The 23,282-nt window shown below is 45.8% G+C and overlaps 1 protein-coding gene across 4 annotated transcripts in view; it reads right to left on the reverse strand.

The window, feature by feature from the left end:
- The window catches only part of ABCC12 (ATP binding cassette subfamily C member 12), a 58,738-nt gene that overhangs the window by 31,262 nt on the left and 4,194 nt on the right, over nt 1-23,282 (reverse strand). For 2 of the 4 annotated variants that reach the window (XM_065920473.1, XM_065920475.1), the window contains exons 3-11: nt 20,536-20,683; nt 20,014-20,247; nt 18,532-18,705; nt 17,997-18,144; nt 13,574-13,722; nt 10,853-10,960; nt 6,422-6,697; nt 2,523-2,594; nt 790-914 (exon numbers count right to left, since the gene is read on the reverse strand). In XM_065920473.1, the coding sequence (XP_065776545.1) occupies nt 790-914; nt 2,523-2,594; nt 6,422-6,697; nt 10,853-10,960; nt 13,574-13,722; nt 17,997-18,144; nt 18,532-18,705; nt 20,014-20,247; nt 20,536-20,683 (1,434 nt within the window). Of the gene's footprint in view, nt 1-789; nt 915-2,522; nt 2,595-6,421; nt 6,698-10,852; nt 10,961-13,573; nt 13,723-17,996; nt 18,145-18,531; nt 18,706-20,013; nt 20,248-20,531; nt 20,684-23,282 lie in introns of all 4 variants that reach the window. The other 2 variants (XM_065920474.1, XM_065920476.1) reach the window with 2 other exon arrangements.

A 23,282-nucleotide genomic window follows, 5' to 3' on the forward strand; every position in this document is an offset into this window, starting at 1 on the left:
CTGAGCCTCTTGACAGCGGGATGTCATGACTAGGGACAAGGAGGGGAGGTAACATCTCTCTTGCTGAGAACCCAATGCTGGCCAATGCCAGCCAGTAAGAATGGAGTTTGGCAGGGTCAACTCTCTTTGGTGGGTCAACTCTCTCTCTGGGCCTTAATCTCTTCTTCTGTAAAATGGGGATATTATGCCAGAGTCCCCCTAAATGGTTGGTTATGGGACTCTAATAAGAGAATGTACATGGCAACACATCAAACTTGGCAAAGAACCTTAAGAATGTATTTCCAGAGCTTAAATATAATGGCCCTATACGTGGATTCAAAAATTATGAATTTTGTTTTCATTCTTTTCATGTTGAGAACATCAACAGCAACATATCCCGATAGCTCTGGTGTCAGTTAATAGTTTCAGGGTTGATTAATTGCATACCTGCTGCACACAGTTTCAAGGAAAGTTCCTATTACTTGGCCTAAAGCAAAATTGTCAGATTCCTCTTTCTGCAGTCAGACACCATATGCACTGTTACACAAAACCTCAGAACATATGCTACTCTGCATTGGGATGGAGTGCTGATTCCATTCATTCCTGGGAGTGTGATCTCAGGTCTGCAGAAGGCACCTCTCCTGAACTCTGGGATCAGGAAGAGAAAAACCGACACCCATCCACATATGATGAATGTTTAATCAGAACTCATTAAAGAAACCCACTTAGCAATCATTACCAATGACATCAGCCTCTGTAGCAGAGTGTACCAAACACAAAAGTACTTCACACTTTCAAAGTTAATATTACCTTCGGTGATCATACTTTTCTCCAAATAATATGTTTTCTCTCACATTTCCATGAAAGATCCATGCTTGCTGGGAAACATAGGCCAGAGTCCCGTTGACGGCCACGATCCCTTGTTGTAACTGCATCTGAAGCCACAACAGCAGAGAACCCTCAGGAGCCAGGCCTCACTGCCTTCTCCTCGGGGCCCTGTTGCACTTTTGCGTGTGTGCGTGAGTGTGTGCTAAGTCGTTTCAGTCATGTCAGAGTCTCAACGACCCTATGGACTGTAACCCACCAGGCTCCTCTGTCCATGGGATTCTCCAGGTAAGAATACTGGAGTGGGTCACCATGCCCACCTCGATCCCTAGGTAGGATCTTCCCTATGCAGGAAGTGAACCCACATCTCCTGCAGCTCCTGCATTGCAAGTGGATTCTTTAATACTGAGCCGCCAGGACAGCCCCCATTGGACCTTTGCCACACGCTTATTCCATGAGCACAAATTCTGAAGGCATGGAGGGTGACAGGATGTCTCTCCACACACAAAGCCCAGCTGTGCTGACGGAGGCACTCAAACACATTTGAGAGGCCAGGTGGGAATGTTCCAGAAGGGGCAGAGGTAACCCCTGCATGCTAGAGAACATGTGGGGCATGGGAGCTGGATTCTGTTTTCTCTGGGACGTTCCAAAGGAGCAGACCAAGGGTAGAAGTTAGAAGGAGGTAAATTTCACTCCCATATGCCTCAAAACTCTCCACAGAGGGATCAGGGTGAGGTCATGAGTACCCCATCACTGGAGGTATCTGAGTAGAGTCTGGCTCACCTCTTACAGGGTTCCATGGAAAGGATTCATATTATCAGGTGGAGAATCGGGTTGGGTCACCTGTCATGCACCTACCTACTCTAGGGCTGTCACAGAGACACACGCCAAATCCCAGAGCACAGGGGCTGAGCAACTCTCCTGCCTCACTCCCCACCTCCGCCTTCAAGCAGGGAAGGAGCTGTCACTCTTCCTACAAATGAGCCAACTGAGGTCAGTAGAAGTCACCCTGTTTGGAGAGGCTCTTCTGAGCCCGGAATCCCCTTGTCTCTACTGCAGGCAAAAGCAGTCCCAGGTCCCAACCTCTTTTGGAGCACAGAGTGAGGGGAAAAGGGACTTAATATTTTTCCCTGAATGCTTCTCATTCACTTGGGAAGCCTTGGTAACTGTGAACGGTTCATTTACTGTGGATACAGTGAATGGCTTGGCCGTTTCCCTGGGGTCACACAGCTAGAAATAGCAGACAAGGGACAAGAGTCCCCCTATTCCTACCATGAGGTGTGCTTTGGTTCATGCATTCATTCAGTCCATCCTCCAAGGACCAGCACTTGCTCTGGGCAGACGCTGAGGAAATGGAGGTGGATCTAAAGTCCCCGTGATTTGCACAGGGTTCTCAGGTGCTTCCCCTCCAAGCCGCCTGGCTGACCTTTCTAATCGGCGCAGGCCAAGCATGTCATGAGAAAACTGTGGGTTTAATGACCCGTCTCTCCCTTTGACCAAGATGGAGCTCCAGGCAAGAAAGCTCTCACTGCTTAACTCAGCAGGCAAAGCAGAGAGAGTGTGGAAGGTCCGGCCCGCAGGCCTGGAGCTGCCAAGCGCATCGACCGCCTGGGACTCATTGTTAGCTCTGAGTATAGCATCCAGTGCGGCAGAGGCCGGGGCCAGACAAGGTGGGAGGGGAAGCACTCCATCGTCACAGCGCTCCGCACGCAGCTTACCTGTCCTAGCAGAGCTGCGATAAGCGAGCTCTTCCCACTTCCGACATTCCCGCAGATGCCCAAGACCTTCCCCTATCAGAGAAACAGAAAAGAGACAGTCACTCTCCCAGCTCTTAGAGGGTCACCCCCAAATTGTGCTGGCCAGGCCAGGCAGGGACCAATGGGTCACTGCTTGCTCTGTGAGGTGGCAGCTGCAGCTTCACACCCCAGCCCTGATACACAGCCTGGGAGGATGCCGGAACCTCAGTCTTAATTGAGTGCCTCCCCTGCACAGCCCAGCAGAGTGCCCGGAGGACTTCTAGAAATCATGTATAAGCACTGATGCGAAACAGCCTGTGCTGGTCTGGGACACACAGGCCCTGAATGTGAGAGTTGTCTTGTGCCCAGACTGGGAAAGCAAATTCAATGGATGCTAAAGACTGCACAGCCCCGGGGGGACAGGGGTAGCCTTGAAGTGCAGAGGCCTGGGAGCTTTCTAAAAGTCCTCTTAAAGCATCCTCCCACCATAACATCTCAGTCCGAAATTACTGAGCAGTTATGTTGTTCCAGCATGTTGGGTTCATGGATTTTTCTATGGCTGCAGATTTATTAATTCCACTAGTAAATCACTGTTAAAACCTGTTTTGTGCCTGGTGCTGTTCTGAACCCCAGCAACAACACAATATAGTCAAGTCTGGGCCTACCCTAATGGAGCTTGTGCTTTAGTTGGGCAGACAGTGACAAGATAATTAAATAAAATATGAAGTATGACAGATGCACGCTGTGGAAACAAGTAAAGCAGGCAGGAAGTGGGGGCGGGGGCCTTACCGGGAAGGTGGACATCTTGGCTTGAGTTCTCCCGGAAAGAGGACCCAAAGCAAGGAGTTGAGTGACGGTGGCTTGTTGGGGAGGGGCAGGAAACACCAACTGCGAGGAGGGGGATGGTACAGGGGAAGGAAGGTGGCCCATCAAGGGTGTGCTGTTGGGTCAGCTCCCACAGGAGGCAAATGAAGCTCAATGCTGCTGGGAAACTCAAGGAATCGCAGAAACGGAGTCTTTCTCCTCCCAATGGTTGAAGGAATCAGGATAAATACCCCACAACCAGTGTTTGAGAGCTGCTCCCTCGACTATTGATGTCTTGGCTCATTGAGCATGGTGGGGAGGTTGGGGCCATTGGAAGGTGGGCAGGACACACGGATGGGTCACTGATAGTACCTGCTACCGGTGACGTCTGACTAAGACCCAGGGGAGGTGAGGGGGTGAGCTGTGTAGCTATCAGCAGGGAGCCACAGCTGGCAGAGGAGGAGTCCTTGCAGAGACTCTGAGGTTGGCACAGACCCACTTGAGTTCAAGCAGCTATTGCAATGCTGTGGTTGCAACATCTGGAGCATTTTCATTAAGACCTGCTCCCAGGGCTTCGCTGGTGGCTCAATGGTAAAGAAGCTGCCTGCCAGTGCAGGAGACACGGGTTCGATCCCTGACCTGGGAAGATCCCACATGCACAACTAAGGCCATGTGCCACAAGTCTTGAGCCTGTGCTCGAGAGCCCAGGAGCCGCAACTACTGAGACAATGTGCTACCAAAGCCTGCACAGCCTAACACCATGCTTTGCAACGAGAGAGGCCACTGCAATGAGAAGCCTTTGCACTGTAACAAAGCGTAGCCCCTACTCTCCTGAACTAGAGAAAAGCCTACACAGCAACAAAGACCCAGCACAGCCATAAAAATGAATAAATAAAATTATTATTAAAAAAAAAAAAAGACCTGCAGCAATTCCTCGGAGCAAAGATGCTCAGCATGGAACCAAATATGACTCCTTTTCCACCTGAGCTAGATCAGAAGGGCCTCTTGCTGGCCTGCTACCCCAGCACATGACAGTTGCTGCCTGTCCTCACTCATCCCTTGGGTGAGTCTTCACAGAACGCCAGGCAGAGCAGTAGGCACTAGTGATAAAACAGTAATCAGGGCAGATGCCTTGTAGTCACTGGAGCTGCACATAAGTAAAACTGATCATTTTAATTCCACTAAAAGAGCTATAAGGAAAGGGGGCATTATGGAGACTTTGAGACAAAGAAACACAAGGATGGATCTAACCAGCCGAGGATTTGGCTTTTCATTGAGTCCTGTCTACTACTTGCAGCCAGGTCTGAGCCTTGTTTCAGCCTAAACTCATCCTTGTTTTCAGCAAGAAATCCATGAGGCCTTACCCCTGAGTTTCTGGTTATTCATTTGTTCATTCAGAAAACATTATTGGGAATCTATTCTGTGCCAGGTGCTGGGCCCAGTGTAAGGTCACAGCTATGTAGTAGATATGGGCCCTGACCTCAAAGAAGCTACAGTCTAATAGAATCTTGGAACTAAATTTGGGAAAACATGAATGTCTTGAATTTAGGACATTTAAGGGCAGCGCTTAAGCTGGACGTGATCTTTGGAGGAAAAAGGCAACAACTGTAGCTCACCTTCACAGGGACTTAGCATTTGTGTGTGATGTCTTTCTGTCCTCACACCCACCTTGGGGAACAAATACTAATGTAAAAATACCCATGGAGCGGGTAAAGAAGCGGACTTCAAGAGGTTGGAGAGTATATTCAGGTACACAGCTGACCAGTGGCAGGGACTGGAGCCCAGGTCCGCTAGGCTGGAGAGGCAGAGCCCGAACCCCCAGAACAGCGTGCTGCCCCTTTGACTTGACTTGACTTCACAAAATATTGACCATGTTGATGACAAGTCAGGAGCGACCAATGTACTGAGAAGGAGGAAAGTCAGTGCAGAGATGAGAAGCAGCTTCTTTACAACCCAAGAGCGGTTCACTGAGGCCTCTTGGGAGCAGCTCGGAAGGCATGGTTGAAGTAATCTGGGTGCTGCACGTCATAGGCAGGAGAATGTTATGGGCAAGCAAGTGGGCTGCGCATAGCAGGACTTAACTGAGAGCCAGGCTCGATTGCACTCAGCCAACCAAGTAGCATTTCCAGTGAATGTGTGCAGACAGCCTTGTTAACTACAAGAAGTACCACTCTACACCAGCTATTGAGCTTAGCGTCACATAATACATAAGAACCTCTCCCTCTATAGTGCTCACACGGGGAAAAGGTGAGTCAACAAGATGGGAGATTAAAATATTAGGCACAAGATTAATGCTGAGCCCTTTGCAACAAAATCAACACTGCCATCCGGGGAACACGGCTGCTGAGTTCCCAGGGCAAGGAAACCACACGCAAGAGAAGGTCAGACATTCCCCAAATGCAGAGCTTCTCTAAACACTCTACCCCACCCGCAATCCCGAGGGGAGCAGGCAGCAGACTCTGGCTGGCTTCTGTTGCTGGGCTGCAATGAGAGCAATAGCTCTCATTTTGTTTTTTTTTGTTTTTTTTTACAAGAACGGTGTCTCATAATGGTTAAGTGCAGACTGTGGGGCCAGGAGCCCAGGGTGTGAAGCCCTCTTCTGCCACTTTCGAGCTGTGCAAGTTGAACAAGGTATTTAACCTGCTGTGCCTCTGGTTCCTCAGTCATCAAGTGGGGTAGCACTACACGCATCTCATAGGGCCATTGGGGTGGTTAAATGAGTTCATTTCATGCCTGGTAAATAGAAACTGCTCATAATTGTCAGCTATTATAATCTATCATAGGACTCCAATGTGAAATTAAGAACAAATCCGAAAAGATTTATGAAGGCTTGTCAGTTTGAGTCTAGCCACCTGAAATGGAGTGTCCGCTCAACACTGCAACTGGTTGTCAACTCCTCTGAAATTTGAAGATCAGCGCTAACAACCACTAAGACCATGGTATTCTCTCAGCTTGAAGAGATATCTCCATGGTTGATTTACTAGCTTTAAAATTTGGGGAAAAATGGAGACATCCCCCCACCACCTCCTTCTCAAACTGAATCATATTCAGGCCACCCCTTTGGAACACATACCCACCTTTCTCACCACAAAGCTTATATTGTGTAGAACTGATTTGGGGCTGTCATATTGTTCCTCTGCATCAGGGGCTCCCTGAGCTGATGAACTCAAAGTGTATGCCTCTGGCCTCTGTTTCTTGAGAAAATGCTTTTTCTGGTTCTGCACATTCTTTAGGCCACTTTTCCTGCTGGTTTCTTGCTCCCATGTCAAGGTGGCATTTGCTAAAAGCAAGACAGTATCTGGGTCTTCTGGTTGGGTGATGTAGGATGGGGGGCTTTTAGCTATGAGAATTTTCTGAGATTAAAGAAACAAAATTAACTTGGAAGATGCCATCCATTTGCAAGAATCATCCCAATATATCTTCTAATGACCCCCAAATCACAATCTTGGCAATTCTACCTGGGACATCCAGGAAAAGTATTCTGAAGATATTCCCCCCAGGAGAAGCTGCAACAAAAATAGTCCACTAGCTCATACTATCCAGGACAGATGACTCTTTAACCATAAGGCCTATCTGGGTCACCCACATTGGAGAATGCTGATTCCAGCTACATTGTTACCCTCATGCCCTCGAGGTCCAGCTTGTGCCAGTCTTTGGGCTGTGGGCCTTATTGCTTTGCACTAATGCTTATGAAACTAAAGTCACATGTTCAGTCTCTGCTGTGTCTCCTTCCCAAGTTCCACTCAGCTCAGTTCAACAAAACACGTGCCAAGTACTTATTCTGTGCTAGATTCTGGGGTAAACAACAGAAATGCAAGTGTTAATAAAGCACATTTCCTGTCCTTGAAGAGACTGCAGTCTCGGAGGAGATGGGAACACACATGGGTCACTTCAGTGAAATGTGATAGGGACTGCGCCCTATTACTGTCAGAGATGGGATCCTTGATCCCCATCCTGGAGACCCATGTAATTGATGCCCAAGCTGAGTCCTTACAGTGTTGTATAGGCAGGGACAAGGGAGGGGAGAGGGAAAGAGAGCTTTATCTTATAGTAGAGGGCATGAGTAAATGCAAGGAAACATGCGATAGTGTGGTTTTCAGGGAGAAGGGTTATTAAACAAGATGTTCAGGATCACCAGGCCCAGAGCCCAAGGTAGAAAGGAAATGAGCTGGAGACATAACTGAGGACCCGCTGATCAAGGGCTCAGCCCTGGAGGGTGAAGGACAAGGATTTCAAGCAGGTTAATATCAGGGATCAGACAAATAATTTAACAGCTCCATTAACAGTGCAGCATGGATTTGAAAAGGACAACTGTGGAAAAAGATGATTGGTTCCTAAGTCACTGTGATAGCTCAGGTGAGAGACTATGAGGCCTTAAATGGAGGTGATCCCCTCCCTAGTGGGTGATCCCCACTAGGGACGGAGTGGAGGCTGAGAGTCAAGAAATAGAATTTTTCCTCTATAAGACATTGGATATCATTATACTAGTAATGTGATGAGGTTGACTCGTGTCTTATTCAAAAAGTAATAACAATGCAATCTTCCAATCCAGTCTTACAAATGGTACCTCTTAAACTTGAAGGAATTCAGTAATCAGGAGGTGAATCAGCAAAATTCACAACTGGTTGGCTACGGATGGAACGGGAGAAGAGGGATACAGGCATCTACGTGCGTGTGCTCAGTCGTGTCCGACTCTTTCCGACCCCATGGACTGTTGCCTGCCAGGCTGCTCTGTCCATGGGATTTCCCAAGCAATAATACTGGAGTGGATTGCTAGGCCCTCCTCCAGGGAATCTTCCCGACCCAGGGATTGAACCCATGTGTCTTACATCTCCTGCATTGGTAGGCAGGTTCTTTACCACTAGCGCCACCCTGAGACGTTTAAAACGACATCCACGTTTCAGGCTTGAGTGAATAAGATCGTCCCATCAATTCACGGACATCGGAACATGTTGCTCTCTTGACTGAAATTCCCTCTTTCTTTCCTTTCCTTGCCTCAACTTCAAAGCCACTTAATCTGTCCTTCCTGCACATCACACCCTTACTGCATATAGCAGTTACTAGGGTTCCTGGTCCTATACTAGACTGGTGGCTTTTCAGAGTAAAGACTCTCTTCTTTGTATTTGCATTTTCCACAATGTTGTGCATATGGAGGCACACAGCAAATCTTTTTTTAAATCAGCATATAATTGACTTACAATATTATATTGGTCTCACATGTATAATATAGTGATTGCAAGTTTTTATAGATTATATGCCATTTAAATATATTATAAAATATTGGCCATATTCCCTGTTCCCTGTGCTGTACAATATACCCTTGTACCTTATCTATCTCATACATTGTAGCTCATACTTCTTAATTCCCTTACCCCTACCTTGCCCCTTCCCCCTTCCATCTTCCCACTGATAACCACAAATTTTTTCTCTGTATCTGTGAGTCTGTTTCCTTTTTGTTATATTCAGGGCTTTGTGGGGTTCTTTTAGATTCCACATATAAGTGATATAATTCAGTATTTTTATTTCTTTGACTTATTTCACCTAGCATAATGCCCTCCAAGTCCATCCATGCTGATGTAAATGTCAAAATTCCATTCTTTTTATGGCTGAGTGGTATTCTGCTGTATATATGTACCACAAGTTTCTTTATCCATTCATCTATAAATGGATACTTAGGTTCCTTCCATATCTTGGCTTTTATAAATAATACTGCTATGGACAGTGGGGTACATGTGCATGTATCTTTTCAAATTAATGTTTTTGTTTTCTTCAGATATATACTCCAGACTTTCTGGTCATAGGACAGTTCTATTTTTAATTTTTTGAGGAAAAAAAATTTCCTCTCTTCTTTTGTTCTCTTCCTTTGTGATTTGACAAATGTCTTTAGTGTTATGTTTGGATTCCTTTCTCTTGTGTGTGTGTATCTCTTACAGATGTTTGATTTGTGATTACTATGAGATTTATATATAGCAATCTGTATATGAATATATGATTATTTGAAGTTACACATCTCTTCATTTCAAATGCATTTTAACAACCCTGTATTTTTATTCCCCTCCCCTCATGAGTGCTGTTTTGCATATTTTACATCTTTTTGTTTTATTATCCCCTGTTTATTGTGGATTTATATTAGCTTAATACTTTTGTCTTTTAACCTTCCTACTAACTTTTTACATCATTGACTTACTACCTTTACTGTGTATTTGCCTTTATTGATGAGCCTTTTCCTTTTGTAATTTTCATGTTTCTAGTTGTAGCCTTTTCTTTCTAGCTTAGAAAAGTCTCTTTAACATTTCTCGTAAAACTGGTTTTATGGTTCTGAACTCTTTTAGTTTTGCTTGTCTGTAAAGTTTTGATCTCTCCAACAAATCTGAAAGAGAACCTTGCTGTGTAGATTATTCTTGGTTGTAGATGTTTCCCTTTCATCACTTTAAATATATTGTGCCACTCCCTTCTGGCCTGCAGAGTTTCTGCTGAAGTCAGCTATTAGCCTTATGGGAGTTCCCTTGTGTACAACTTGTTGCTTTCCCCTTGCTGCTTTAATGTGCATGCTGAGTTGATCAGTTGTGTCTGACTCTTTGCAACCCTGTGGACTGTAGTCCACCAGGCTCCCCTCTCCATGTAAATTCTCCAAGCAAGAATACTAGAGTTGGTTGCCATTTCCTACTCCAGGGGATCTTCCCAACCCAGGGATTGAACCTGCATCTCTTACACATCCTGCATTGGCAAGTGAATTCTTTACTACTGCTCCACTTGGGAAGTCCCTGCTGCCTTTTACCACTTTAATTGCAAAGCATCTTGGTGTGGTCCTCTTTTGGATCCTGTTTGGGACTCATACAATAAATCTTTGGTGAATGGATAAGTTAAAAAAATAAAGTGGCTACATGAGTGTATAAATATGTTGCCCCCACACTGTCATCCCTTCTGTCACCATCATAGGACAAACTAGATAGGCAAGGGGGGATGGCTCAGCACAGACTGAACTCCACTCCTGAAACAACTTAAGATTTATAGCTTGGAAAAAGAGTAGAGGGTCAGGAACATCATCTCCCTGAGTGGAGACTCCATCTTACTTTTACTAAAAGAACAGGCCACCTATAATATTCTGCCTCTATCCTGCTTGATGCATATCTATGTATCCAACACTGAATGGAGAGTCTTCTCCCAATATCCACAAAACCAGTGACCCGCCTTCCAAAGGGTTGACATGTACATGCATACTAAGTTGCTTCAGTCATGTCCGACTCTTTGAGACCCCTTGGACTGTAGCCCACCAGAGTCCTCTGTCCATGGGATTCTCCAGGCAAGAATACTGGAGTAGGTTGCCATGTCCTCCTCCAGGGAATCTTCCTGACCCAGGGATCGAACCAGCCTCTCCTTTCTCCTGCATTGGCAGGTGGGTTTTTTAACACTAGCGCCACCTGGGAAGCCCCAGCCTGCCCTTTTCTGAGAATTTTCCCACCCAAAACTGAGATCACTCTTCCCTACTCACCCAGTGTTAGTTATACCTTCATTCTCCTTAGAGAGACATTGGCTTCAGCTGCTGCTTTGACCGAGAAAGGTAAGATTGCAATTGAAAACTTCATCACATTAAACATGGCAATCACACTAAATGCCTGAAGAACAAAAGAGAGGTATAGAGTTTAAGATGGGATGTTGCCTTGCCTTTGAACCATTAAGTCCATGGGGATTAAACTTGCTGAAATGGGAAACGGTAGCACAGTTGGGATTCTCAGAGGAACAATTTTCTCATTTCATGGCTCAGAAATCATGGGTTGGCAAATTAAAGATATCAACATCTTAATCTATTTTGTTTTTGGATTTTCATCAACATGGTGGGAAACTTATCCCCTTATCTCTGTCAGTCCAGAGGATAAAGTCCGAGAAGGGCCTCTAATTGAGTGCATTTGGAAAGCCCCATCCTTCCCACATCCTTATTTGGCCTAGACAATTCACTGAAACCCTTATGCAGATTTTCCTAAATCGTCGCCTTCTCTCAGAGGCGTCTGACCCCTCAGAGATGGAGCATCCTTTTACCCACCACACAGGCCAGCGTTGGAGGCGGAAGCTCTCCGCAATGACGTGCTTGGCCTAGGCTGGTTGCTCACTCTCCTGCCCTCAGGGGCTGGCCTCCATGTTCTATCTCCACACACTCATGAGGGACTGATTTGAGAGCCTTTGTTCCACCGCCATTTCCAGAAAAAATCATCCTTCTCTTCACTAGGGCCTTCCCCACTGAGCCCTGCCTAGTGGGTGGCTAATATCATACAGCCTCGATGAAGACAAGTTTCCTTGCTCTGTGAGTGCCCCAGGGGAGACATGATCTCATCTCTCAGATTTCATCTTCTCATCTGTCCGACTTGTAATTAGCAGCCTCTCTCTAACCACCCATCTAAGAAATTAAAAACACAACTTCCTTCAACAAATCTGGAGCGATCCTTCCTGCTACTGAATGGGCCTTGTGGACAGGGCTCCCAGGTATCAACTAATCCTACCTAGTTCATTAAGAGCATGATGAAGGATGCTCCCTTCATTGCTTCAGTCGCTTCAGTCCTGTCAGACTTTTTGCGACCCCATGGACTGTAGCCCACCAGGCTCCTCTGTCCATGGGATTCTCCAGGCAAGAATACTGGAGTGGGTTGCCATGCCCTCCTCTGGGGGATCTTCCTTACTCAGGGATCAAACCTGCATCTTCTGTGGCTCCTGCATTGCAGGCAGATTCTTTACCGCCGAGCCACCGGGGAAGCCCACCCCACCCCTTTAATCACATCTGATCCTAAATATATCCCCAGAGAGAATTCAGCTCCTCCAGGTTCCAAAGTACCTCTTGGCTCAGGAAACCCAGAGCCCCCAGGCTGCCTGATATGACAGCACCTCAGGGCTGACCTCCTACAGATGTGACTCTGGCAGAGAAGCAGACTACAAGCATTATTAGTCTAAGGAAATACAAGTCTCTCATTCAGGCAAATTGTTCTGGATCTAGAATTCTTCTAAATCATTGTTTTAGAAAATATTAACTACATGCACTCAATTTGACTTCAAATTAATTTGCTTGGTGTGTCCTGGAAAAAAAAAATTCTTTTTGCTTGGGATCACAGACAGCAGTTACAAGAATCAGGTAGCATTCATTCAGGCTCCAGTACAATCATCATTGACATTCACACCGGCTTTGGGTTTGTGGCTAGGTTCAAGCTCCCAGAGTGTGTGTGTGTGAGACAGAAAACTGTGCAAAAAAAGTACCTTCTAAAGAAACATAGGCAGTAATGGGACTGACAGCCTTACAATGGATGCTCTGGAAGAGCATCCTGCCTTCTCAAATGTCCCCCCCACCTTCCCTCCAGATCCCAGATTTTGGTGCAATTCTTCCCCTGTAAGCATATTTCTCCTTGTTTATTTAGTTTTCTCTCTCTCTTGTTCTTGCTTTTGTGTTTTTTCCTCCAGCCACTTGCCCTTCAGACACTTGTTCAATGTCTGTTTGTTTATTTCAGTTTGGAGCCATTCCCCCTCTAGCTCAGGTTTACCTTTGAATGTACAGCCCCCTTGTAATTCAAGCCCCCCTCCCCAATCCGCCACTTCAATCCAATTCTCCCTCTGAGGCTTTCAACTCATTGTTCCTGGCCTGGGTGAGCATCAGGCTAGTAAGAAGAGCAAACACTTCTGCAGAATTTGCTGCATTCCAGGCGCTGGCCCATGGGCTTTGTGTAAAAGAGCTTCTGTCTTCACAGCCATAGAGAGTGTCATCACCCCATTTACAGATTATAAAGCTGAGGCGAGAGAGGCTCCATGAACTGCTGTAAGTCACAGCAACGAGTGGAGTGGGGATTTAAGCAAGGGGGACTCTGATCTAAACACCACACTGCTTCTTCCAACACCGATACCTCCTCCCACCCAGCGATCTTCCACAAACCCTACTCCCGTCGTATATACGTATACATATGAACAAAGGGCTCCTTGGGCTTCAATTTTGTTTTCCAAATGTCAAACTGTGTTCCAGTGTTAAGTACTATCCCTATCCTGTGGTAGACTAAGCACGAATTGCTACTAAGCTCTCCTCTGCTCCCTGTCAGCCCAAGTACTGGTTTCAGAAGTTGGGATGGAATTCTGGTATCACCTGGCTCACCGTGATAAGGTGTTCTGGTGCCAGGGCTGGGCTAAGGTGGGGAGGAGCTACCCATCTAGCACTTGGCAGAGTTTGGTTCAGAAGAGGCCAGCTCTAGAGAGGCGCTTACCACCGGGGCGGTGAGCTTGCGTCTCAGGAGAATGTGGCAGGTGAATGTCAGGACAATGGCGATGGTGGATGCAATGGGGGTCAATGCTGAGTTTCCACTCTGGACAAATCCAGCTTTTTCCAGTAACTTCCTTTCCTTCTTCCTTATACCTAGTAAATAGAAACAGTCCATAGTGGTCTTAATTTGCATGTCAAGCACGAGCATTAAGAAACATTACTCAGTGGAATATTGAAAGTGTTAATCACTCAGCAGTGTCCAACTTTTTGCAACCACATAGACTGTGGCCTGCCAGGCTCCTCTGTCCATTGAATTCTCCAGGCAAGCATACTGGAGAGGGTAACCATTCCCTTCTCCAAGGGATCTTCCTAACCCAGGGATCAAACCCACTCTACTGCATTGCAGGCAGATTCTTTATCATCTGAGCCACCAGGGAAGCCCAGTGGAATATTACTCAGCCATAAAAAAGAATGAAACATCGCCATTTGCAACAGCATGGATGATTATCATACATATCAAATTTTAAGTGAAGTCAGAAAAGACAAACATATGACATCACTTATATGTGGAATCTTAAAAAATAATACAAATGAATTTATTTATAAAATAGAAACTGACTTACAGACATATAAAACAAAGTTACAGTTACCAAAGAGGAAGAGGTAGGGAGATGGATAAATTGGGAGCTTGGTCTTAACAGATACTTGGGCTTCCCAGTGGCTCACTAGTAAAGGATCTACCCAGTTCCTTTAGGTGATGGTTGGATCCCTGAGTTGGGAAGATCCCCTGGAGAAAGGCACAGGAACCCACTTCAGTACTCTTACCTGGGAAATCAGACACGACTTGGTCAGACATGACTTGGTCGGACACGACTTAGCAACTAAACACAAGAGTCAGACATGACTTAGCCACTAAACTACCACAAACCATACTGGAAAAGAAAGAGCCTTTCCATGTCATCCATACATGAACACATACATATACATGTGTGCTGAGTCGCTTCAGCCGTGTCCGACTCTTTGTGATCCTATGGACTGTAGCCCTCTAGGCTTCTCTTTCCATGGAATTCTCCAAGCATGAATACTGGAGTGGATTGCCATGCCCTCCTCCAGGGGATCTTCCTGACTCAGGGATCGAACCTACATCTCTTGTCTCCTATATTGGCAGGTAGGTTCTTTACCACTGAGGCACCTGGGAAGCCTATATATATATATATATATATATATATATATATACACACACACACACACACACACACACACACACATATATATGTATTTATATATATATGTAACTGAATCACTTCACTGTATACCCCAAACTAACACAACACTGTAAATCAGCTATGTGTGTGCATGCTAAGTCACTTCAGTCATGCCCAACTCTTCGCAACCCTATGGACTGTAACCCACCAGGCTTCGCTGTCCATGAGATTCCCCAGGCAATAATACTGGGATGGGTTGCTTCGCCCTTCTCCTGACCCAGTGATTCAACTTGCATCTCTTACAGCTCTTGCATTGGCAGGCATGTTCTTTACCACTAATGCCACCTGCTTCAATTAAAAAAAAAAAAAAGCATAACTTCTGCTGGATCCTCCTGCAAATTAGTGTTAAGGGCTCCTGCTGAGAAGTTTAAATGAGAGGAAGCACAGACAGCCCTGAACACAATGCCGGCATATACTGGGGGCTCAGCGCTTGTCAGCTGCCATTGCTGGATGGCTTCCAAAGTCCTTTTCGATCTGATTCCCTGTGTGTCAGGAATCATACGCTCAGATGCCTACAGGTAAGTAATGTAAATGAAGGGAGCGGGCAGAGAGCAAGACCAGAGCGAGGGTGTCCCAGGCTCACTAGACTGTTCTGATGTCTGAGATCTGGAATTTTGTGAGACATCGCTCTACGTTTAAATCTTGGGAACTAATAGAAAAAGTTAAAGTACTGTAGGAGCCAAACAAAACACAGATGCCAGCCTGAAGACTGCCAGATTGAGGCCCCTGCCCTGGGTCTCAGGAACAGCTACAAAACCCCAAGAACATGTCTGCCTTCCGTAGTCCAGATGACACCAAGGCTCTGTACCACTTACGGATAGAATTCAAGCGTCCCTCCCCTGGTGTTTAAAGTCCTCAACAGCAGCACCGGCCTCCTCCACAAAAACCCTTCCACGTTAGCAACATGGTGCCAGCCCTGCTCGGGGAGTGCCGCCTCTGGGCCAGGTGCTGGGCTGAGCCCTCTGCAGGCAAGCTCTCATTAAGCCACTCTCCCCTCCACGCGGCAAAGGAGAAGCCATCACTACGCCCTCCTGACAGTAGAGGAAAGTCTTCCTGGGTTAAGTGACTTGCTTCTTAAGAGGTCAGGGCAGAATTGGAATCCAGTTCTCCTGGGATGCAAGCCTTGCTGTCCACACACCCTTCCGCTCGAGAACCGCGGCCACCTCCTCTCCAAGCACAGCCTCCAGGCCTTAGCGCCTGCCCAGCGGGGCTTCCCAGCTCCTGCGGTGTCCACATCCCTCCTGTCCTTCAGGGCCTTTTTAAAACGCCACCTCTGCCAGGAGGCTTTTCCTCATCTCTCATGCCCGTGGATCTCCTCTCAGTTTCCTTGTGGCCTTTTACCCATTTTGTTCTATAATTAATTCATGTGTTCACTTATTCAACAAATTTTAATCTGATGTCTACTATATGCCAGGGGCTGTGCCTGGTTCTGGGAAATATAGGGGTAAAGAGGGTCTTAGCTTTTCCAGTAGGAGCAACAGACAAGAATGAAACAAGTAAATAAGATCATTACAAACTGTGTTGGGTGATATGAAAGAAATGAACAGGGTGACAAGACTAAGAGTGAAAGAGGGAGTGGACCTGCTTGGGGCTGTGGTCAAGAAGGCCTTGTGAGTCACTGACATTACTTTGGGAGACCCACAGTTAAGATAAAGTCAGCACGAACATCTAGCAGAAGACATTCAAGGCAGAGGGAACAGCAACTGCAGAGCTCCTGAGGCACGAATGGATGTGGATACTGTTTTAAAAACAGAAGATTCGAGTGGCTCATGCAGAGTTATCAAGGCCTGGGATGAGATGTGATGAGGTCAGGAGGTCAGCAGGGTTCAGACGGTGCTGGATCTAATAGGCTGTTGGAAGGAACCTGGACTTCATTCAGAAGTCTTAAATTTGAAAACATTTAAGTATGATAAGAAGTCACTAAAGATTTTTCAGCAGGGGATAGACAGGATCTGATTGACATTTTTAAAAGGTCATTCTGACTGTTGAGTGCATCATGGATTTTATGGGGCAGGCAGAAAGCAGGGGTTGCATCTAGAAGTTCTTTCCATAAATGGGAGGGGAGAGGATATTTTCTTGGACTGGGATGGCAGTGGGATGAAGAGATTCTGGATATATTCTGGATATTTTCTGGATATATATCCAGATTCTGGATATATTCTAGAAGTAGAGCCCACAAACTTATAGCTATTTCTGAACGTAGTTAACTCATCCTTCCTTCATTTTAAAAATAGAGATCCTTTCTAATTATTTTGTGTGACTCCCGTGGTCTTGTACATAGTAGAAACTTGGTACATATTTATTGAATTAAATTGAGTTACACTGAATTACATAAAATGGAATCAAATATAATCACGTCAAATAAATTGTATTAAAGTGAGTTCGATGTGCACGGAAGTATTTCTGGCTCTTGAAAGAGGGTACATAAGGCTGCCAGTGTCCCAACGTGGGACACTTACTTTGGCAAGCTCAGAAGCAGATTTTCTAAAGCCACTTTTGAAACTGTGGATACACAACTTTGGGTCCAATTACAGGCTGGTCTATAAGTGTAATTGTAGATCCAGAGAGTCGGTTGTAACAGTGGTTCAGTTCATTAACTGGTCAACCACCTGAGTCTATGTCAGCAATTATGTAAATGTTCCTGCAATTAGATTTGCATTTTTATTTGATTGAAAGTTTTAAATATCATCTTTAAAACAAAACAGCTATATATGCATTCTCCTATCTGCCTAAAGCATGTCAAGTCAGTGGGACATCCCATCCCGATGAGGCTGCTGCCAGCAAGGAGGGGACATGTGTATAAGTGTGAGTGCGTACATGTGCCCATATGGATAGCTTCCAAGCCAACGAAATAGCCTGAGCCAGCTCTTCTGCTTATAATGCTTTAGTGGATTATTTTTGTGAAGGGTAGCTGGCCAGTACAAGCACTCACCAGCCTCAGTATGGCTAAACCATATGCCACTCACCTACTAAGCTTTGAGTTCCCTAGAAGAGATGCCTGGGTCTATTCCAAAATCTCTACACTCTTTTGAAAAGCCTGCAGACCAGCTTGGAAGGTCCCCTCAGTCCATTTCCAGAATTCCCAGACTCAGAATCTTAAGAACCCATTGGAAAAGCACACTCTACGGGGTAAATGGTTCTTTCAGCTGTTGCTCATCCTACCTTGGATGGTGTTGGTAAAAGATTTCTCCCAGGCATACATTTTAATCAGCTTGATGCAGGTCAGAAACTCATTCATTGTCTGAACGCGTTTGTCTGTCACTGAAATTGCTGATCGTCGGAAAGCTGAATTGAGCTTAGCCAAAAACATCTGAAATCAAGGTACAGTGCTCAGAGAGAATTGCTGAGTTGCTGTTGGCCTAAAAATCCAGGGACCAGGGTGTAAGTGCCAGGAGAGATTCTCAGCTGAATCCTTCCATTGAGTTGTGGTCAGTACTCTCTGGGGACACAACCTGAGTCTGGCCAAGTGATACAAATGCCCAAATCACCAGGATACAAGGGAAGCACTGGAGATTTTGACAAATCGAAGAAGCAAGCCCCCTTTCCCGGGGCATTCAAATTCAAGTTCTTTAAAAGCTACACTGTCCATGAGCCTAAAGTAAGGGCTCAGGTTTCAGGGCCAGGCCCTGGAAGCAAAACCTTCTACCCACTTCAGTGACAGTGTGCGTGAAATACAGCTACAAAGACCTGCTATTACCTGGATGGGGATGAATAGCATATACACGGATATCCCGATGAGAGCTGTGGGCCCCAGAATGAAAAAGGCGTACACCGCACAGACAGCCATTAGGATAGGGATGGTGGCTGGCAAGGGACAAAACAGGGCAGCTTCAAACAAGGAATAACTATCACTCGATAGTATATTGAGCACCTGGAAAGAAAGCACATAGGATCAGGCTTTGGAAGGGCCACCCGAACATTTCCTCAACTGGTGACTTTTGCAATGGCTGGGGGATCTGCGCAAGGAAAGGGAAAACTGCCTTCAAGGGGTTGGAGGTCATCAGGGAAACAACACAGTGAGTTTTGTGAGTTTCATTCTAGTATGACTCTGGAGAAGCCAATCTTTTAGGACTGAGAATCCCAACGAAGAAAGGCATAAATACCACCTAGGAGTACATCGGCAAAGCCCACTGTCTATCTGACAGCTCTCTCTCCTTCTTCCTTGTCTGCACAACCCTGCTTAATCAGGGCATCCATAGGCCCAAGAAAAAGACCACATTTGCAAGCCTGTTTTGTGGAAGCATTGTGACCATGTGGCTATGCTAAGGGGAATGAGACACAAGCCAAGGTGTCCAATGGAACTTTGGTGGTGAATTCTGACAGGGAGCCAACTCGACTTGGAAGACATATCCCTTTCTCTTTTCTGCATCCTCCTACCAGATCTCTGAAACATGACTGAAATGCCTGGACCTGCCGTTTCCATCCTGAACAATTATGGAAATCATGTACTAAGGTAGTGATAAAGAAAGACAGAAGAGCCTGGAAGTCCCCATTCCAGCCCTGGATCACCCTCTATTTTACATAGAGTGAAATAAATTCATCCTGTTTAATCCACTGTTATTTGGGGGTTTTGGTTTTACATAAGTGAATCTTATCATAATTGATACCAGATGCTTTAAACAAACTGAAAGAGCAACTGTAAGAAAGAAACAGTCTCTTCCCTTACCTCACACTACCTAGGGTTCCCTTGGCCAGGGAAATATTCTCATGTAAAAGGTGAAGATTTTATTGCTAAGGATTAAGGGCTTAAGGAAATGTCAACTCTAAAGTCCAACAGGCATGGTCTTTGTTGTGACTTGGCATCCAAGATACTACATGGTTGGAATCATCAGATCCATTAGTCAGTCAATTTTATTAAATGCCATAGCATGCTCTGTATTGCTTCCATGTCCTCACTGACAATCAAAGGGATTGAATGAGGTCACCTCTAAGCCCTGTTCCAACTGGAACAGGGAAGCCTTTCCAAATTCTCCAGCTCGAATGGAGTCCTCCTTGCTCTGAATTCTTCTGGTGTTTTGAGTGTCCACCACTTCACTTAGCAGGAAGAAGAGAAATGATGGACAGGACACAGACAACCAAAAGAGGGGACAGATATTCCATCCAGGAAGCACACCTCATGCATATTCAGAAAACTCAGAATGCAGTTTCCTGAAGTTAGACTCCTTCTGGACCAGCTTACCTCACCAACAGAGATGTGTGTCAGCGTCTTGAAGGACACCAGGTTTTCGAAAACCAAGGTGGAGACGGCCACCTTCAACCGGATTGCCGTGCGGTAATTGATGGCCCAGGCTAGGGCCCAAAAGAGGACTTTGGTAAATTCAGTGGTGAAAAGGGCTGCACACAGGCCGACGCCAATCCAGATCTTCCTGGAGACGCTTTCGGTCTGCTGGAGGATTTGGTGAATGAGAACTGTCTGTAAAACAGTGCGGTGGGGAGAGGAGAGTGCCGCTGGGGTTCAAGGTAGGTACAGGAGGCTTCAGATAATGTCAGCAAGCAGACTTTATGAGGCAAACATTTTAATTAACTTCAGTGGTAGCTGCCAAGCTTGACAAGGATTAGCTTTATGAAAATTCTCCCCCAAGGAGTGCAAAGATAACAACAATGTACTAAACCCACCAGCTCATAGAGAAAGTAACTAATAACATTCTTCGCCAGTTTGGGGACCAGGGAGACAAGGCCAAAGAAGGGCCACTGCACTCACCGGCCCTATGGCTGCCATGATAATGCACAGGATGTTGACCACGATATCCATCAGAACACGCGTCCTCTGGAATTTCCAGACCACTCGACCCAGAGAGGCTTTCTCAGGACCCATCCTTTCTACCTCTTCATCCCAAAGGATTCGAAATCTGTGACAAAAGAACAGGAAGAAGGAAAGGAACTTATATTCCCACTTGCAGTTGAAAGCTATACTGATGGATAAAACACTGCAAGAATCCACAACCCACACCCCTGGCAGTGGCAGCTTCAGAACAGCATTAGTTCGCTCTTCTTTTACGGCAGGGCTCCCCAACCCCCGGGTCAGGAACTGATACCAGTCTGTGGCCCGCTAGGAACTGGGCTGCCCAGCAGGAGGTGAGCAGCAGGTTTCATCTGTATTTACAACTGTTCCCCATCACTCACATTACTGCCTGAACTTTGCCTCCCGTCAGATCAGTGATGGCATTAGATTCTCATAGGAGTATGAACCCTACTGTGAACTGGACATGCAAGGGATCTAGGTTATACGCTCCTTATGAGAATCTAATGCCTGATGATCTGAGGTGGAGCTGAGGTGGTGATGCTAGCACTGGGGAGTGGCTGCAAATACAGATCATCATTAGCAGAGAGATTTGACTGCAGAGACCACAGTAAATCAATTGCTTCCAGGCTCATACCAAAACCCTATCAGTGAGTGGCAAGTGATAGTTAAGCTGCATCAGGTGGGCTCCTGGGGTCACAAAGAGTCAGACATGACTGAGCGACTGAACTGAACTGGTGGGCTCCTTCCTACTGATTCTGCATTAAAGTGAGTCCTATAATTATCTAATTATATACCACAATGTAATAATAATACAAATAAAGTTCACAATAAATGTTATATGCTTATTATATGTAATATGAAACCAAAAATATGCAATATGAAACCAATCCCCTCACCCCTGATCCATGGAAAAGCTGTCTTCCACAAAACTGGTCCTTGATGCCAAAATAACTGGGGACCACTGTTTTACAGGGTGGATGGGACATGGGAGTGGCTGTGGCCAGAGCCCTGGCATTTGGGCTCTTTCCAGGCCCTGGTTTCCTCCTCCTGCCTGTCCCTGGCACATTACCAGTTGTGACAGAAACACAGAGGCGACAGAGAAATCAAGAAGAAAGTACCTAGGGCAAGGAGGAGCTTGTCCGTGTCAAAGATCAGAACAGAGGCCAGTATGCCCAGCGTGTAGGGGCACAGGGAGGCAAAGCAGGGCCAGATCTCACGGGGCCGCACAGTCCTCAGGAAGGAGACTCGATGTCATTCCAAGTGCAAAGGTAGCCACTGCAGGTTTTTAAGCTGATGTGACATGATTATTTTACATATCTAAAGGAACATCTGGCTTCTGTGAGAATAGTGGGTTATGAGGGTGGGGAGCAGGGAGACCACCGTGGAAGACCATGGGCGTCCAGGTGGGAGGGGGCTGTGAATTTATAGAAAGGTAGACAGTGGAGACATTTGGACATACAGATGAGTTAGACATGGGAGAAAAGGAGATCTGCGGGAATGGAGTTGACAGAGATGGGGAAAGGGAATATCATCAGGTGGGGCTGAGGATCAAGAACATAGCTTTTGATGTGGGATACTTGTGTATCATCCAAGTCCTGTTGGATGGTGGGTGTATGAACTCAGAGTCCGGAAGAGAGGTGTGCGCTGAAGACCACGTGTTATTAAGGTCGTCAAGCATGTGTTTGGAAAAGGATCTAAGCTGATGTTGGGTAGATGGGAGGCAACATTAAAAACAGAGAGAGAGGTAGAAGGAAAATCTGGTACTCCACAGACACTGGTCCAGCCCATTTCTTTCTGTGCTCCTTGGACTGTGGATTTTGGAAACTACCACTGACAGATTTCTTATGGACATGGAGAAGGGGATGTGAATACATAATTGTAGATGCATGATCGGAACTCGCAGCCCTTCACGCTTATAGACCAAAAAGAAGGAGAATTCCAGAAGAAACAAATGCAGAGTGATGACTTTGAGCGCTTCCCCATTGCTTAAAACAAAGCAGCTATTAGAAAGAATGAAGGAACTGGGCTGCACAGCAGGAGGATTTTGTGCTGTGGAAAAATGTAAACTCTTAACTGAAAATAGCAAAGTGGTTAACCATGAAATAGTATGCTTCATTTTTTTCTTCAAAGGAAAAAAGATGACCTGTGAGTAGGAAAGAAGAAGAGGTATTGATCTGCAGAAGATGGTAGCACAGGGTGTATTTAATCAGAATAGAAAAAATTCCAGACAGATGCAAACCAGCGTTTAACAGTGTTGACCTCTGGGGAGTGGGGTGGGCATATGGTGAGGGTACTTCCACTGCTTAAACTTCTGTTGCTTTAACATTTCTGCAATGAATCTAAATTAGGTTGAACCACTGAAATGTATGTTTTGGCAAGTCAAAATTATCAAATATTTCATTCGGTTCAACCGGAACATATTTTGCAATATGAAAGTCCACAATGTTCTGTAATCACCTAAATGGGAAAAGAATTTGAAAAACAATAGATAACGTGTATGTGTCTACCTGAATCACTTTGCTGTAACACCTGAAACTAATACAACATTGTTAATCAAGTATACTCAAATAGAAAATAAAAAAATTTTTAAGTCCGATGACAACTTTTAAAGTGAAATAAAACACCATGTGTGGCACGGCAGACAGCAGCCCAGGTGGAGTCCAACCAGCACAGAGCAAAGTGAGATTCCAGCCACTCCTGTCCCG

The sequence above is a fragment of the Muntiacus reevesi genome, chromosome 2, assembly GCF_963930625.1.
Source record: "Muntiacus reevesi chromosome 2, mMunRee1.1, whole genome shotgun sequence".
NCBI classification, from domain to species: Eukaryota; Metazoa; Chordata; class Mammalia; order Artiodactyla; family Cervidae; genus Muntiacus; species Muntiacus reevesi.